The 17,477-nt window shown below is 37.5% G+C and overlaps 1 protein-coding gene across 2 annotated transcripts in view; it reads left to right on the forward strand.

Annotated features, from left to right (window-relative positions):
- Positions 1-3,434: 3,434 nt before the first annotated feature.
- The window catches only part of LOC121390029 (multifunctional procollagen lysine hydroxylase and glycosyltransferase LH3-like), a 46,416-nt gene continuing 32,373 nt past the window's right edge, over positions 3,435-17,477 (forward strand). For both annotated transcript variants that reach the window (XR_005960144.1, XM_041521731.1), the window contains exons 1-7: positions 3,435-3,727; positions 6,205-6,293; positions 9,400-9,536; positions 10,438-10,552; positions 10,978-11,029; positions 11,736-11,848; positions 16,471-16,534. Coding sequence is in view for 1 of the 2 variants with exons in the window: in XM_041521731.1 (XP_041377665.1) it covers positions 3,649-3,727; positions 6,205-6,293; positions 9,400-9,536; positions 10,438-10,552; positions 10,978-11,029; positions 11,736-11,848; positions 16,471-16,534 (649 nt within the window). In the remaining variant the exon portion in view is untranslated. The remainder of the gene's footprint in view (positions 3,728-6,204; positions 6,294-9,399; positions 9,537-10,437; positions 10,553-10,977; positions 11,030-11,735; positions 11,849-16,470; positions 16,535-17,477) is intronic.

Below are 17,477 nucleotides of genomic sequence, written 5' to 3' on the forward strand. Positions count from 1 at the left end.
AATTTTGAAATGCCCTGAAATCTCTCCCCTTACAAATATTTAAGTGCCCCTGCCCTTTTGCTATCAGTCTCCCCCACAAAATATTTCCTGGAACGTAACATTTTGATATTAAAATTATATATTTCCTGGGACATAACGTCAAAATAAATACTATATTTCCTGGAACATAACATTTTGATAAATACCCTCGTCAGGTCGTTTAATAAAGAGAGATATTCGGTACAATTTTATGACAGGTTTCCATAATATCGTCAAGACACGCAGTGACGCAGATGTTATGTGACATATCTGCAGAGCTGAACGGCCAAGCCACCCAATCACTCACAGAGATACAAAAACTTCCTTTTCCTGTCATACAAAAAGTGCACTTTTCAGGCCCGTAGCCAATGGGGAGTCGGGGGTGGTGGATCGGTCGACCCCTCCCTACCGGTGGCTTTTTTTTTTCAATATGCCCCCGGACCTCCCTAAGCAAGTCGGCGCTTCGCACCCTCGTATGAAGCACTTCGTGCCCCCCCCCCCCCCCCCCCACTCTCAAAATCCTGACTACAGGCCTGCTTTTGAACTAAAAGGGATACTTTTTCATATTTTTCTTCGGGTGCAATTGCTACCACGCACCGCTCCCTGCTAGTTACGGCCCTGTTTAATGGTCGCCTTTGTACCAAACGTTAGTCTATCAGTCTAGATCACAGAATTAATTAGTAACAGATTATAGATCATCATAATCAAAATTCGATGACTTTAAGCCACAGTAATCAGGGCCGTACCTGGGATTTTTTGTTTGGAGGGGCAGATGAATTCTTGGAAGGAACGAGCATGGAAGGCGCAAGACACTAGTGGGCCCGCGATCATGATCCCAAGTGAATTTTGAAATCTAGAGGCTCTGCATTTGAAGGGGGACAATCAGTAGACATTTTCATATAATTTTTATCCAATTCCCCCAAAAGCTATGCGTGTCTACTTTTTACTAAAACTTAGAACGAAGCTTTGGGCCTGAAATATATTTTGTAGCCATTTCAGGGAGGTTACATGCTTAAAATGGCCCTGGTAATTTATGATATTTAACATTTAGCATCAAGGCCGTTGGTCTACCTAGCGGGGTAGAGGCGAAGAGGCAAAAACGTATCTTTCAGTTAAAATGCCCAGACATCCCCCCCCCCCCCCCTCCCATCTCCGCAAGCCGGGGTAACATTCCGTATTTTAAATTGCACAGTAAACTATACGGAATGGTATACCCTGGCTTACGAAGATAGGTTATATACTGCACTTCGAATTCTGGCCTTCACAAGAACAAACTATTGGACTTAAGTACTCGAGGGTCAAACTCGACACGGACCCGAGTACCCGATACTGGCACTGGATGACGATGAGACGAAAGAAAAAAAAAGAAGTAAAATAGCATTGTGCCTCTTAATTCCAGCGCTGAACATGGATGCCAAACCATACCATATTGTATTGCGTTCGCAGGCCAGTACGCAGGGGGGGGGGGGGGGGGGGGGGGTGCGCGACGGGGGGGTGGGGGGGTGCGCACCCCCCACACCAAATTACTAAAGGTCCACTTTTCTCTATAAAATTTAAATAACGTTACGTAATCGTTGTTGTTTTTATCGTTATCATTATGTTTTTAACATGCTCCTATACCACTAGGTTTCGAACATGTCCACCCCGGGTTCGACATCTGGAAGCCAGGGGCCCAATCCGGGGCAGATGTTGTTTTGAGGGGTTATTTTTATGTTGATTGGTCCCATCACGAGCAATTCGCACCCACCCAATAAAAATCCTGCGTACGGGCCTGCGTTCGTCACATTCTTATAGCCCTATAATGTAACTGGCTGCAAGCATATTGCAAAATGACGTTGAAAACATAATTAAATAATGAGAGTGCTCTCCCTTGCACAGGTACTTGAATCTTGTCTGGTGAACAGACTCGAATAATGCTAGACTCTGTCCGTGCTCGAGTACGCGAGTACTCATAGAGGGAGACACTATTTCGAATAGATCATCTGGTGTTGCGATAGGGAATCTATCCCGGACGGTAGTCCGAAGGAGCGTAGAAAGTGTGTGTTTTTATACGTCCGAATATTGTCACATACCTTATATACAGCTGGTATTCAAAACTTGTGGCACCATGTCTCAACTGTTTCTCAACCGAAATAGTGCAACAAATGGACACGCAAACCAAAAATGTATAACCTACCGTATTCACTAAATCCCGATTGAAGTACTTGCATCATTATTACAGTCCCGTAGCAGGGGTGGGGGTGGTGGCCAGGGGGGCCCCTCCTCCCAATAATTTTGTTTGATAACCTTTACATCTCGACTGAATGTAAAAATTGTAGCGAGATTAACGGATCGAGATTAACGGCGAGAGTTACAGTAACGGGCAAATAACCTTTGAATCATGCCCCCGGACCCCCCCCCCCCCAAAAAAAAAAAAAAAAAAAAAAAAATAACTCGCGATCTCGGCGCTAGTTCAATTGCCCCCCCCCCCCCCCCAATAATGTCCACCATGCTACGGGCCTGTATTAATAAATTAAATCTTCCAACAACAACATAAAAAAATTCCCAGCCGTTTTAAATTTGCTAAAGAGAAGGAAGCAATTCGCCCTGCACATTAAGAAAAGTATTGACTTAAATGTGCGCCCTGCACTTAGGCGGTAGATCGCTCGAGTCTTAGGATCGAACCCTCTGTGTGGGCCCATTGACTTTTTTCCCATCTCAGCCAGTGACTATTAATGTCTGTCTATGGGAAAGTTTATATAAAATATGATTATCACTTGTTGCTATAAAAGATCTCTTGTCGCTAATGAAAAAGAAAGACGTTTTATTTAACGACACACTCAACACATTTTATTTACGGTTATATGGCGTCAGACTTATGGTTAAGGACCACACAGATATTGAGAGAGGAAACCAGCTGTCGACACTTCATGGGCTACTTTTCCGATTAGCAGCAAGGGATCTTTTATATGCACCATCCCACAAACATGGTAATACCACGGCTTTTGATACACCAGTCGTGGTGCACTGGCGGGAACGAGAAATAACCGAATGGGCCCACCGACGGGGATCGATCCCACACCAACCGCGCATCGAGCGAACGCTGTACCACTGGGCGACGTCCCGCTCCCTTGTCGCTAATGAAATAAATCTAGCGGTTTTCCTCTGTATTCTGTGTCAGAATTATAAAATATTTGCAATGCTGTCAGCGTGCTCTAGCTAGTGGTGTCGTTTAACAAAACAAACTTTAAATGAAAACTACGTGGCAGAATTACCACATATTTGACATGCAGTATTCGATGATCAACGCGCTCTAATGGCAAACGTTGTTTTCCTGTCTACCCTTTGAAGGCCCCGCTCTCTCATTGGACTACTAGTATGATATATATCGAGACTATCACTTCCGGAATTATCGGCTGGTTAAGTCAGTCTGGGAACATTTTGGTGTGCAGCGGTTCCGTGGTTCCTTGCTGGTGTCAAATTACTTCCAGGCACAAACTTGTGATGTGGCAAGAACGCTTTTAAACTAAAGTTTTTGCATGCAGTTTTGGACAGTACCCGCGTCTCGTGGTTTTTATGTAGATATTGTAAAAACCTTTGGGTTTAATTAGCAAGCAGACGACGTGATTTAAATCTTGGATAATTATCAGAATGTTTTGGAATTTTCTGCCAGTGGTTGGTTTGCTGGTATTTTTTGTACCAAATCCATCAGAATCCAAGTCCGGTAATGGTAAGTGCTTAACTTTCTAGACGTCGCAACTAATATTTATAACTTTTTTGATGTTGAATTCAATTCTGTAAAAAAAAAGTTGCTGTAGTCTGTTAGTTGGTTTAAGAAACTTGAAAACAAAAATGAAAAACTCTTCTTTTTTTTTCTTTTTTTTTAAATTATAAATTTCCAAATTATTACCTTGTGATTAAATGTATAACAATGTTTAAAACTGAAATAATATGTTCTGTTTTACTTTGTTCTAAACTGTTACACTTTTACATACTCCTCTGTTCCTCTGTTTTATTAATGTGTTACTTTGTGTTAACCTGCTGCGTGCAGTGGGTCACGTAGCTATCAGGTACCAAGAATGTTACAATGTAGACTTGATGATGACAGGAAGCTCTTTCCATGGGAGCAGCATGTGGCACAATGGGTGTATCTGTTATCAAATTTGACAAATTCAGTTTAATGGCAGATACAGCTGACTACTGTTGGCAATGTTAAAGTTGCTTAAACTCAAGTTCATTGAAATGGATCATACTGCCTGATTTTTGAGTCAGTAGATCTGAAATAAAACTATGTAATCCAGTATCCAGGTGATCTGGCCAATTAAAACAGTGCTAACAGAATATTGACTATCAGATATTGTTGTGATCTGGCCAATTAAAACAGTGCTAACAGAATATTGACTATCAGATATTGTTCCTATGCAGGCACGACAGAGTCGTTTGGGTTCTATAGCCCCTCCAATAATTCTGAATAAAAAATATTGGTAGTAAATTTTAAGGCAGAAATGATTTTACTTGTAGAATGCAGGAAATTGCATGTTAGGACATCTAGTTTTCCAAATTTTACTGGAAAGCATACCCCTGATCCCCCTAAAAACGTTACTTTGTGTGTTCGATCTGTCAGCTTCCCCAATGTCTACTTGCTTCTGCTGTACCTGTTAAGGGCAAATAATTCTCACTATTGTTGGGACTGTTAAATAGAGAATAATACATGAGTGGCTGTTGGATAACATTTATATCTCACGAGTTGTTTTAAAATGTATCTAACGAGCGATATTTACAACCCTTTGCACTTCTAGCTGACTTACATGTCACATACACATGATTGTCAGGTTAACTATATGTCACACGGTAATTGGTTTCCATCGTGTTGTTTATATGGCATTGGTGACCTGGTCATCACTGAGGAGCAGCCAGTCGTATGTCTTGAAATTGTTAACACACATACGTGTGTAAACAGGGTATGTGTTGTCACAAATAACGCATGGTGTTCTCACCAACAGGTGTGTAAGAAAGTTACTTAAACCAAAGTTCATTTTAAATGGATTATACTGCCAGGTCTTTCTATCAATAGATGTGAAATACAGCCTTGTAATCCAGTGCCCAGGTGAACTGACCAATTAAAACAGTGCTAACAGAATCATGACTTTCAGATATTGTTCACCTGCAGATTTGTTTTATGATTTTTCAACAAGCAAGGCTTCTAGAATTTTCGTAAAATCCAATAGCTATGGGATCAGTGAATTTAAAAATGTACTAGCCACGATTAAAAATTATTTCGCCAAATTAAAATAAAATTCGCCAATTGCTTTCAGAATTCGCAATTGGTGAATTTGGCGAATGCCAGAGCTAGCCCTGAATGTGTGAACTTTTTTTTTTATCAGTTACGAAGTCAAAAGCAAAATATAGGCATTACTTTTATGATGATGGCAGTGGCAGCAATAGTGTCAATGTTTGTGTTTAAGTTTTGTGTTTAGATTAGTTTCTCATAAGCCTCAGGTCAATGAAACTTGGTTTATAGTTGCACCACTGAATGTTCATCACAGTGCACTGTAAAACTGTATGTTAGACAAGACAAGTAATTCCATGGAATTCTTGTTACAACTGACAACAGAAATCGGAAAAGCTGTGGAAAGTGCTGTTGAGTTTTAATTCTTCATGGCACTTTTTTTGCTGGGTGGGATTTAGCTCAGTCAGTTGAGTGCTCCCTTGAGGTGCTTGTGTCGCAGGATCGAGCCACCTCGGCGGATCCATTCAACTGATTGAGTTTTTTCTCGTTCCAACCAGTGCACCACAACTGGACAAAGGCAGTGGTATGTGCTTTCCTGTCTGTGGGAAAGTGCATATAAAAGATCCCTTGCTGCATTAGAAAAAAATGTAGCGGGTTTCCTCTAATGACTACGAGTCAGAATTACCAAATGTTTGACATCCAATAGCCGAAGATTAATTCATTAATATGCTCCAGTGGTGTCGTTAAACAAAACAAACTTCTTCTTTTTTTGCTGTGGACATTTTCTTAATTACAGGGGTTGTATTGAGTATACTTGTATCCCTTATCCTCTCAGATAACCAAGATACAACTAGAACACAGTCAATTTTCTTGACTAACTTATTCTGTTTAATTACAGCTATTGTTATGTTGTGCTGTGATGTTCTTTTAAAATGTTAATTTTCTTGAATACCTGTATTCTGTTTAATTACATTCAGGTCTTATTGTTATGACCGTCGCTACTTCCGAGACCGATGGCTTCAAGAGGTTCATGGCATCCACCAAGAAATACGGATTAGATGTCAAGGTAAGCATTTTATGATCTGGGTTTAACCTGTCATTGTGTAATTGCCAAATGTGAATTAAAATTTGAATATGGAGAATATATTTCAGACCTTTACATGAAAACAATTTTGGGGAGTGGTCAATTGTTCCCCTAACTAAGATTATGGGGAGCCATTTAAGATATTACCATGAACATGCTAACGGAAGCTATTCAGTAAGGTATATTACCAACATGAAACATGCTACGGAAGAATGCTGATAGAGTAAGGTACACTTTATAATGAACATGCTTAGAACGAACTACTGCATAGAATGAACTGATTGTATATAGAGTAAAGTACACTTAGAACGAACTACTGCAGAGAACGAACTGATTGTATGCATAGAATGAACTGATTGTATATAGAGTAAAGTACACTTAGAACGAACATGCTTAGAACGAACTACTGCATAGAATGAACTGATTGTATATAGAGTAAAGTACACTTAGAACGAACATGCTTAGAACGAACTACTGCATAGAATGAACTGATTGTATATAGAGTAAAGTACGCTTAGAACGAACTACTTCATAGAATGAACTGATTGTATATAGAGTAAAGTACACTTAGAACGAACTACTGCATAGAATGAACTGATTGTATATAGAGTAAAGTACACTTAGAACGAACATGCTTAGAACGAACTACTGCATAGAATGAACTGATTGTATATAGAGTAAAGTACACTTATAACGAACATGCTTAGAACGAACTACTGGATAGAACAAACTAAGTACTGCATAGTTCGAACTACTGCATAGAACAAACTAAGGCCAAAACAAAAAATAGGTGTTTCCGATTGCATCCCCCCAAAAATTAGGGTAGGTAGGGTTGTTTTTTTTGTTTTTTTTTTTAAATTGAATACTATCATAATAATAATAATAATTATTATTATTATTATTATTTATCATCATTATTGTTGTCGTTGTTGTAGTAGTATTGGTATGCACTGTTTGTGTATTTCCGTAAATTAATGGGACATTTGTATTAATTTCATTGTTCTTAATTTAAATACTTTATGCAAACATAGAACGAACTACTGCATAGAACAAACTAAGTACTGCATAGAACAAACTAAGTACTGCATAGAACGAACTACTGCATAGAACAAACTAAGTACTGCATAGAACAAACTACTGCATAGAACAAACTACTGCATAGAACAAACTACTGCTTAGAACAAACTAAGTACTGCATAGAACAAACTACTGCATAGAATGAACTACTGCATAGCTAAGAATAGAACAAACTGATCATAGAACAAACTACAGCTAAGAATGAACTGATCATATATATACACTAACAGTAAAGTGCACTTATAACGAACATGCTTATAATGAACTACTGCAGAGAATGAACTGATCGTAAAGTCCCGTTTTGGCTCCCTATATATTAATGACCAACTTATGCAAATGTGTACAAATAACTGCTGCTATAACAAACTAACTATCATGGTCCCTTCTGGTTCCTTATAAGAGTACTTTACTGTAGTCTCAGGGGAGTGATAAGGAGCAAGAGTAACAGTGATAATGGTGAGGTTTGTTGTTTTGAACACCATAATTTGCTAAACTCTCAATTCAAAAATTGCCTGCCACTTTTAGATGGACTGCCATTTTAGTTGCCTATTTCAAATCTGAATTTGGCTGCACATTTTTTGACCTAATTTACCAAATGGCTAATAATGTTTGTGTCCGGTTTAAATTTAAAGTTACAGTTTGTTTTGTTTAATGTCACTATGATTTGTTTGTTTTTGAAAGGTGAATGTTGTTTTAATACATTGTTATAAAATGTTTGTTTTAGTTCATCAACTATTTAACTGTTAACATTGATATTCTTTAAATAAGTAATAGTTATATCATGGTTTTGACGAGTAAACTGTATTTAAACGGCGGCACGAAACGGAGTCGAGTGCCCACCGTCTAAATACAGTTAACGAATCAAAACCAATGATATAACTGTTTTGTACCATGATTGATGCGTCTGTGAGGGGTGTGGCCTAAAAACTGTGCAGTTAACTTCAGTTACCAGCACAGTTTCAGTTATACCATGGTATTGCAGTTACACCCCAGTTGATATCAAAGAGAAAAAACCCCAAATCATGGTACAATGCATTTGTTAGAGCATGTTTTTTTAAGAATGGTAGTTTATGGAGTGTTTGTTGTTTTTATAATTACATTTTGACCTTTTGTTGAATAGAACTTTATTCTTTGGATGAATGTTATTTTAAAAATACATTATGTACATGTATCATTGTATGGAGTTGACTTTAAATGTTTATTGTAAGTAATTGTTACGGGTGTTAATGTTATTTTAATAATACATGGGTGTATATTTAACATTGAATGTTTATTTTAAATAAATCATTCTTGCTTGTGAATGTTCCCTATTAGCTCAGTTGGTAGAGCGCTGGACTCTCGTACTGAGAGTCTGTGGTTCGAATCCCCTAAGTGGAGGTTGATTTTTCTTCATGTAGACCACCTGCAAAATATCCTAGATTCACACCTATGCTGAGTGTTATTATTTTATGTTCATGCTCTTGTGGTGAATGCTTTTAAAACATAATCTCTTGAAGTTTAATTTAAGTATATACACTGGGGAATGATGGCCATGATGCCCCCCCCCCCCCCCCCATTTTTCTGTTATTCTGTTCAGAAGACTGGAAATGCTATATTTAAACATCTATAGTTAAAGTTTGTTTTGTTTAATGGCACCACTAGAGCACATTGATTTATTAATCATCGGCTATTGGATGTCAAACATTTGGTACATGTACTTAAAAAAATGTCCCATTAGTAGCAAGGGGTCTTTTGTTGTATGCACCATCCCACAGAAAAGATAGCACATACCTGGTGCACTGGCTGGAATGAGAAATAGCCCAATAGGGCCACCAACATAGATCGATCCAAGACCGACTGTGCATCAAGTAAGCGTTTTACCACACGGCTAAGTCCGTCCCCTCCCCAACAGGTTCAGGCCCTCAAATACGTGTATTTTCATCCTTCAGAGTATTGCATTGATAGTACCCCCACCCACTTTCAAATACTGTATACACATGATACAAACACATGTATGTTTTTTTTTCTTCAGGTTTTAGGTCTTGGTGAGAAGTGGGATGGAGGGGATGTGGCGAGATACGCTGGTGGAGGACACAAAATTAATCTGCTGATCAATGGACTGAAGAAATACAAGAAAAAGGATAAGCAACTCATTATGTTTGTTGACAGGTAGGAGAACATTTCACATTCACTTTACATAATTTACGTTTGCAGTTTGTGCATTTTTATTACAGTATTTACACCAGTTTGTAGAGTTTACAATATTTTACACCAAATTTTGTATTTTTATTACAGCATTTACATCAATTTATAGAATGTTATTACAACATTTACACCAATTTGTACAATTTTATTACAGCATTTACACCAATTTGTACAATTTTATTGCAGCATTTACATCAATTTATAGAATTTTATTACAGCATTTACACCAATTTGTACAATTTTATTACAGCATTTACATCAATTTATAGAATTTTATTACATTTTACATCAATATATAGAATTTTATTACAGCATTTACATCAATTTATAGAATTTTATTACAGCATTTATATCAATTTATAGAATTTTATTACAGCATTTACATCAATTTATAGAATTTTATTACAGCATTTACATCAAGTTATAGAATTTTATTACAGCATTTACATCAATTTATAAAAATTTATTACAGCATTTTCATCAATTTATAAAATTTTGTTACAACATTTAAAACAATTTATAGAATTATATTACAACATTTACATCAGTTTGTACAATTTTAATGCAGTATTTACAGAATAAAACCCCCCAGTTCATTGACAGATTCAGACATTTTGAAAATGGGAAATTTAAGTTTTAAGATCTAACATTAATGGAATTCCAAGTGCCAATAGCATGTAGCAGTCTCTGAAAACAGCAAGAACCATAATTTCATTTGCACATCGCTCGCATGAGTGTAGTTTTGCATAATTTTTCATCTGTGCATTAAATTTGGCACATTTTTTGCATAGTCACGTCTCCCTGGATACTCACTTGAAATGACCTATCATCATTATTTAAAATACTTTTTCCTCCCCCATTATAGTTATGATGTTGTCTTCACTGATGGAGCACCAGCCATCTTGGAAAAGTTCGTCAAGTTTGATGCTCGTGTTTTGTTTTCTGCAGAAGGCTTTTGCTGGCCTGATTCAAAACTTGCGGTGAGTTTATTCAACATTGGATACATGTATGTCATTTCTAATCTGAATACTAATTTTTTTCTGCTGTCTTATTCTATAGCCCATCGAATGGCGGCAACAGGTTTTCTTTCTAATAATCTCAGTGATCTGTAATCATATGTCTGTCATCATATAACCATCTTTAAAATATGTTGAGTGCATCGTTAAATTAAACATTTCTTTTTCTTTTAACAACATTCTGAAATATATTGCAAGTCTGATAAAGCTCTGGTATGCAAAATAAAAACTTTGTAAATATTATAGGCTTACTGGCATGGTAATATTTTTGACTGTTAACAATAGCTGTTATATTCTTAAAGCTTTTGAAGATTGAGATATCAAGTTATCACTGACTTAAATGAAACTTAGAGCAGCGTGTATATTATGAAGGACTTTATATTTTACAGAAAGATTACCCTCCTGTAAAAATTACTGAGAAGAGGTTTCTTAACTCTGGTGGTTAGTGAAATTTATTTGTTTCTTCTTTCATTCATTTGTTCGTTCATTCATTCATTGGTTTATTTATGTGTGTAATTTACTTATTATTACTTTTTTTGTCAGTTTGAACTGAATTTTTTATCATTCTGTGTGAATATTAATTAATCCTGACTCCATTTCACTGGCGTATCTACAGAAAATAGCACCTATGGCAAGCACTGAAATTGTGCCCCTGTCCAAACATCCGACACCCATTTTTTAGATAATGTCCGACTTTAATAGAAACAGCTCCGTGGTGCCACCCTTTAAAGTGGCGCCCAGGGCACATACCATACCTGCCATACCCTTTAGGTATGCCACTGCTCTATTTCATTCCACTTGTAAGTTTATTAAATGTTTATTTTTGTCACTACCGGTACAGCGCTTGCTCGATGCGCGGTCGGTCTGAGATCGATCCTCGTCTGTGGACCCATTGGGCTATTTCTTGTTCCCGCCAGTGCAACACGACTGGTATATCAAAGGCCGTGGTATTTAATACCCTGTCTGTGGGATGGTGCATATAAAAGATCCCTTGCTGTTAATAGAAAAGAGTAGCCCATGAAGTGGCGACAGTGGGCTTCTCTTTCAATATCTATGTGGTCCTTAACCATATCTCCGATGCCATATAACCATAAATAAAATGTGTTGAATGCGTTGTTAAATAAAACATTTCCTTCCTTTCTTCCAGGATTTATTGGTTATGCTAGTGACCTGTATGAAATTGTGACACACTCCAAAGTGAACAACAAAGATGATGACCAACTATATTACACCAAGATCTTCCTAAACGAATCACTCAGGGTTTGTATTACCTTCTTCCTTTTTTATCTCTTGCAATGATAATTAGATTCAGTAGATTGATGATTTCCATGCAGCTGTCTAACTGAATCAGCAGTTGGTCAAAGCATAATTGGTAGATCCAGTGACGTGTTTGGTTTTTTAAAATTTATCATCCACAGTATTCAACATTTAAGGGACAGACACTAGTTTCAACACGTGAAAATTAACACTAGGTTTAGTTAATCTACAAACCTGTAACACATTTACACAATTGAAAGTCACAATTGAAATAAACATTAGTCTGTGACTTTGAAATTGTGAAATATCCTCTAAAAATAGACTAAAACTTGATTCCATAACTGTTCCTTCGCAAACGCACGTGCATTTGTAAAAATATGAGAAATGCATTTTGTGATATTAAAAACACCAGGATGGCCAAAAACACTTCGAATGTGCGGAAGTGGATAATCTAAACCATAAAATCTAAGTAAAGTATCATTTCAGTTATCAAAAACGACTATAGTAAAAAAAATATGCCTTAGTGTTTAAAAACTAGGGTATGTCCCTTTAAATTGCCCCAAAAAAGATGTCTCTGAGCCACTTTAACATTTGGTTATTTCATTTCAACTTATTTACATGCTCATATCCAAGCATGCTATCCTGGGAACACACCTCAGCTATCTGGGCTGTCAGTCCAGGACAGTTGGTTAGTTGTTGGTCGTTAGTGAGAGAGAAAACAGTGTAGTTACCTTACACCTACCCATTGAGTTATTAAAAATTGCTCTGGGTGGGGAGCCAGTACCAGGCTGCGAACCCAGTACCTACCAGCCTTGTGTTTGATGGATTAACCACGACATTTATCGAGGCTGGTCAACATTTGGTTAAAGCATTGGTGAGTCGCAGGGGTCCAGTAACCATCCCCTCCCCCACCCATTAGAAACCCATTTAAAATTCATCATCCATAAATATTTAACACTAAATGGGGCGAGACGTAGCCCAGTGGTAAAGTGCTTGCTTGATGTCTGGTCGGTTTGGGATCGATTCCTATCAGTGGACCCATTGGGCTATTTCTCGCTCCAGCCAGTGCACCACGACTGGTACATCAAAGGCTGTGGTATATGCTATGGGATGGTGCTTATGAAAGATCCCTTGCTGCTAATCAAAAAGATTAGTCCATGAAGTGGCGACAGTGGGGTTCCTCTCTATATATCTGTGTGGTCCTTAACCATATGACCGGCACTATATAACCATAAATAAAATGTGTTGAGTGCATTGTTAAATAAAAGACATTTCCTTACTTTTACTTTGAACACTAAATTGTCTTGAAAATGTGTCTCTAAGGATCTTTATTTCAGGATTGTCCAGGGAGCATGCCTCTGAACCTCCCTATATATCTTGTTCAGTTTAGGAATCCTGTCAAAACTGTCCAAGTTTCAGGGTGCCGATCCTGTCTAAATCGGATAAACATTAGATCCATGGCATGAACCGGTTTAGACAGGTTTCTCTGTACATGATGTATAGCAGTCGGTTTCAGTAGTGTTACTGTCATTCATCAGTTTGGCTTTGACACTTGTCACACATCTTGATGACATGTTTAAAAAAATATGCAGCAGTCATTTTTGGCAGCTTTTACATAGTGAACTAATACATGTACATCAAAGCAGTAATATCTTTCAGTAGTGTTAATGTCAGTTAACAGTTTGGCTTTGACATGTGTCATCACTGTATAGCAGCTAATCACATGTTTGATATAATGTGAGAAAGGAAAAAAGGTGACATATTTAAAAAAACCCAACGTCTGTGACATTGAAATGGAAATATCCCGTCTAAAAATAGATTAGACCTTGTCTGCTCAACGGTTTTTTCTCAAACGTGCGTCCGTTTTTCAGAAATATGAAAAATGCATTTTGTGGTATTACAAACACCAGGATTACCAGGATTACCAAAAAACACTTCAGGTGAATGGAAATGTATATTCTAAATAATAAACGGTACGTAAAGTGCAATTTTATTTGTAAAAAAATGGGTTTAATAGCGAAAAACAACGCCGTAATGGTTAACAACTAGCCGTAACTAGGGTGTGTCCCTTTAATAACATATATTTGTAGTAGTAAAAATATGTATGTAGCAGTAATTTCTTGCAGAAATTGCACAATTAATTAATATGTCCGTTGCAGAAATTAGGTTCAGTTGTGTTAATTTCGTTGGACTACTAGCTCATCTCCATTGGACCAGGCAATGAAATGAGTTTAAATAGATCTTGATACCACAAATCACACTTGGTGTTTTCTCCAAACGGGTGTTTAAGAAACGTTGTTTCGATGGTATTAATTACAGGTTATTATGTACAGGAAATTAGATTATGCTTGGTGCCCCCCAGTCATTAACATAGCAGGACACCTGTGTGTGTTAGAATGTGTCCGATATAATTGCTTTAATGAATGGATGACCTTGTAATGCCCACTATGATGTAATATACTGTAACAAGATTAATGAGATTAACAAAATTGTTAAATATGGTCTATATCAAGTGTAAATACACCGGCCTTGGTGGTGTCATGGTTAAGCCATCGGACACAAGGCTGGTAGGAATAGGGTTCGCAACCCAGTACCGGCTCTTTCTACCATTGGGTAGGTGTAAGGTCACTACACCCTCTTCTCTCTCACTAACCACAAACAACTAACAACCAACCCACTGTCCTGGACAGACAGCCCAGATGGTTCAGGTATGTACCCCGGACAGCATGCTTAAACTTTAATTGGCTATAAGCATGAAAATAAGTTGAAATGAAAAAGTATGAATGTTACATTGTAGGACATTTTAATTGTTGGGACTGGGATGTATCCCAGTGGTAAAGTGTTCACCTAATGCGCAGTCAGTCTAGGATCAATCCCTGTCAGTGTGCCCATTGAGTTATTTCTCGTTCCAGCCAGTGTACCACAGCTGGTATATCAAAGCCATAGTATGTGCTGTCCTGTCTGTTGGTTGGTGCGTATAAAATATCCCATGCTACTAATGGAAAAATTAAGTGGGTTTCCTCTCTAATACTAAGTCAAAATTACCAAATGTTTGACATCCAATAGCCAATGATTAATAAATGAATGTGCTCTAGTGGTGTCGTTTAAAAAGACCAAACACCTTTTAATTGAGGGGGGTGGGGTGGGGTAAGGATGTGATGTAACATAGTGTAGTTCAGTGTCACTGATAAACAAGACCGGCCTCAGTGGCGTCGTGGTTAGGCCATCGGTCTACAGGCTGGTAGGTACTAGGTTCGGGATTTTTAATCCAGATACCGACTCCAAACCCTGAGTGAGTGCTCCATAAGGCTCAGTTGGTAGGTGTAAACCACTTGCACCGACCAGTGATCCATAACTGGTTCAACAAAGGCCATGGTTTGTGCTATCATGCCTGTGAGAAGCACAAATCAAAGATCCCTTGCTGCTAATCAGAAAGAGTAGCCCATGTAGTGACAACAACGGGTTTCCTCTCAAAATCTATGTGGTCCTGAACCATATGTCTGATGCCATATAACTGTAAATAAAATGTGTTGAGTGCATCGTTAAATAAAACATTTCTTTCTTTCTTTCTTTGATAAACAAGATTCCCTTACCTTATACAGAAGCATAATTAATTACTAAACCAAAAATGTTTGAGAGATAGGGGCGGGGGATGCCTATGGACTCCCACCTACATATTGAGTTTCTTCTTCTTTTTTACTGTTACGACTAGTCTTTCTTAAACTGGGAGGGCTATACTCCTCAAGGGTGTATACTACCAAATCAAATCCCATAGACGACAATAGTAACTTTTGGCTAAAACTCCTACCTGCAATCGACATAAATGCCACAGATATAAATACTACCACCCCTCACCCTTAGAGTGAATCAGAAAAAAATGGAGGTCAAGCTGCTCATTTCTGAGATAACGGGTAGCGTCTATGACTACCCTGGTCCCACACAAATTTCGAGTACTTTTTTTTACAGGTGCCCCATACATGTTTCAAGCACAAGGCTACTTGACACATTGGTACTAGATGAAATAAAATTGCATACATTTTCTTGCCCAGATGAAACTTTTTTTTTTTTTTTTTACAACTAACACTCTCACATTTATCACCAATCACAGGACTTGTGGCATTCACTTCTCTATCAAGAGTTCGGCGTACCTCAAACTTTGACCCAGCCAGAAGTTATTTGGTTTAGTACTACCTCATTGGGTTGGGAGGGCAATTAGACTATAAAGCATGAGGAGTTGGGAGACAAAAAATGGTGCACAAGATGGAAGCCACAAGGGGTTATTGGTAACTTGGCTTGAGTATAACTCAGGAAACGTACAAGGGGTGTGCAAAGTGTGGGGGTGGGTGAATGCGAAGACTATAGTGGAAAAGAATCTTAACAAGAATAAAGGCACACGGGTTCAATAGAAGGTACGGCAATATTGCAAGGTCATGTTTCTGATCGTATGAGGAAAAGCAAATAGAGACCAAAACAGTTGTTGAATCACTGGTTTAAAAGATTAAAATTTGTTACGACTGCCGAAAAAAAAGTGTTTATTAATGTTAGGCATTGACAAAGATCACATTTCCTTAATATGTATTTGCATCACTTACCTTATGTTTTACGCTGTTTTTAATTAATTTCAGGATAAGTGGGCTATTAAGCTGGACACAAGATCTGACATTTTCCAGAATCTCAATGGGGCTCTCGGTAAGACAGCATGCATCATTTAGTGGATAACTCCTAAATGTTTTCTAACTTGCTAACATATTCAACATTGATTGATTGTACTGTCATACATGTCGCCATTTCTAAAACTAAGTTTATCACAAATACACTTCCGCAAATGGAAAGTATATAGTAATGTTATCCTTATTGGGTTGTACAACATTTAGTGTATGTGACAGATTGCATAACTTGCTTCATCTCATTGGCTTTATTGTATGGATAAAGCCTAATTGAAGAATAGTTTATTTCTGACTATAAAATGTTCCAACCTTTGACCAATTCTGCATGCAGTATGTAAGCTAGCAAAACTATACTGATGGAAAGAAATAAAGGATCACACAGATAGCAACCAGAAATAATGACTGCATCAAAAATCAATTCATATTGTCATAAGTTGACTGGGAATACATTCAACACTACAGACATTCAATCCCACATTACAACTTGGTATGAAATACAGACATTACTATGCTAGTAATGAATTACATTTGGTCTACAGTTCGATGTGTTCCCTTATTTCTTTCCATCAGTATACTTCAATGTCATCAGTATAAAACATGCAGGGCCAAATTTACATACTGTTTTTTTTTTTAAATGCAGGTGTTTGAGCATTGTAAATATACGCAGTTATATTGCACATGTATAAGATAAAAACAGGTTTTGTAAATTCAGTATTTAAGTGGGTTTTTTAAACACAAATTGGGTTTTTAATATGTTGAATACATTGTTATTTTTATGCTTTGAGTAATTGATAATGTTAAATTGCATCATTTTCTCTCTTTGTAGGGGATTTGGATGCTTTTTTTTTTTTTTAAACAGTGTGTTATGTGCATACTTAGTTGTGTTGAGTAATTGTTAATGTCAAATTCCAACATTTTCTTTATTGTAGCCAGTGCTCCACAACTGGTGTAACAAAGGCCGTGGT

This window comes from Gigantopelta aegis, chromosome 15 (assembly GCF_016097555.1).
Source record: "Gigantopelta aegis isolate Gae_Host chromosome 15, Gae_host_genome, whole genome shotgun sequence".
Taxonomy (NCBI): Eukaryota; Metazoa; Mollusca; class Gastropoda; order Neomphalida; family Peltospiridae; genus Gigantopelta; species Gigantopelta aegis.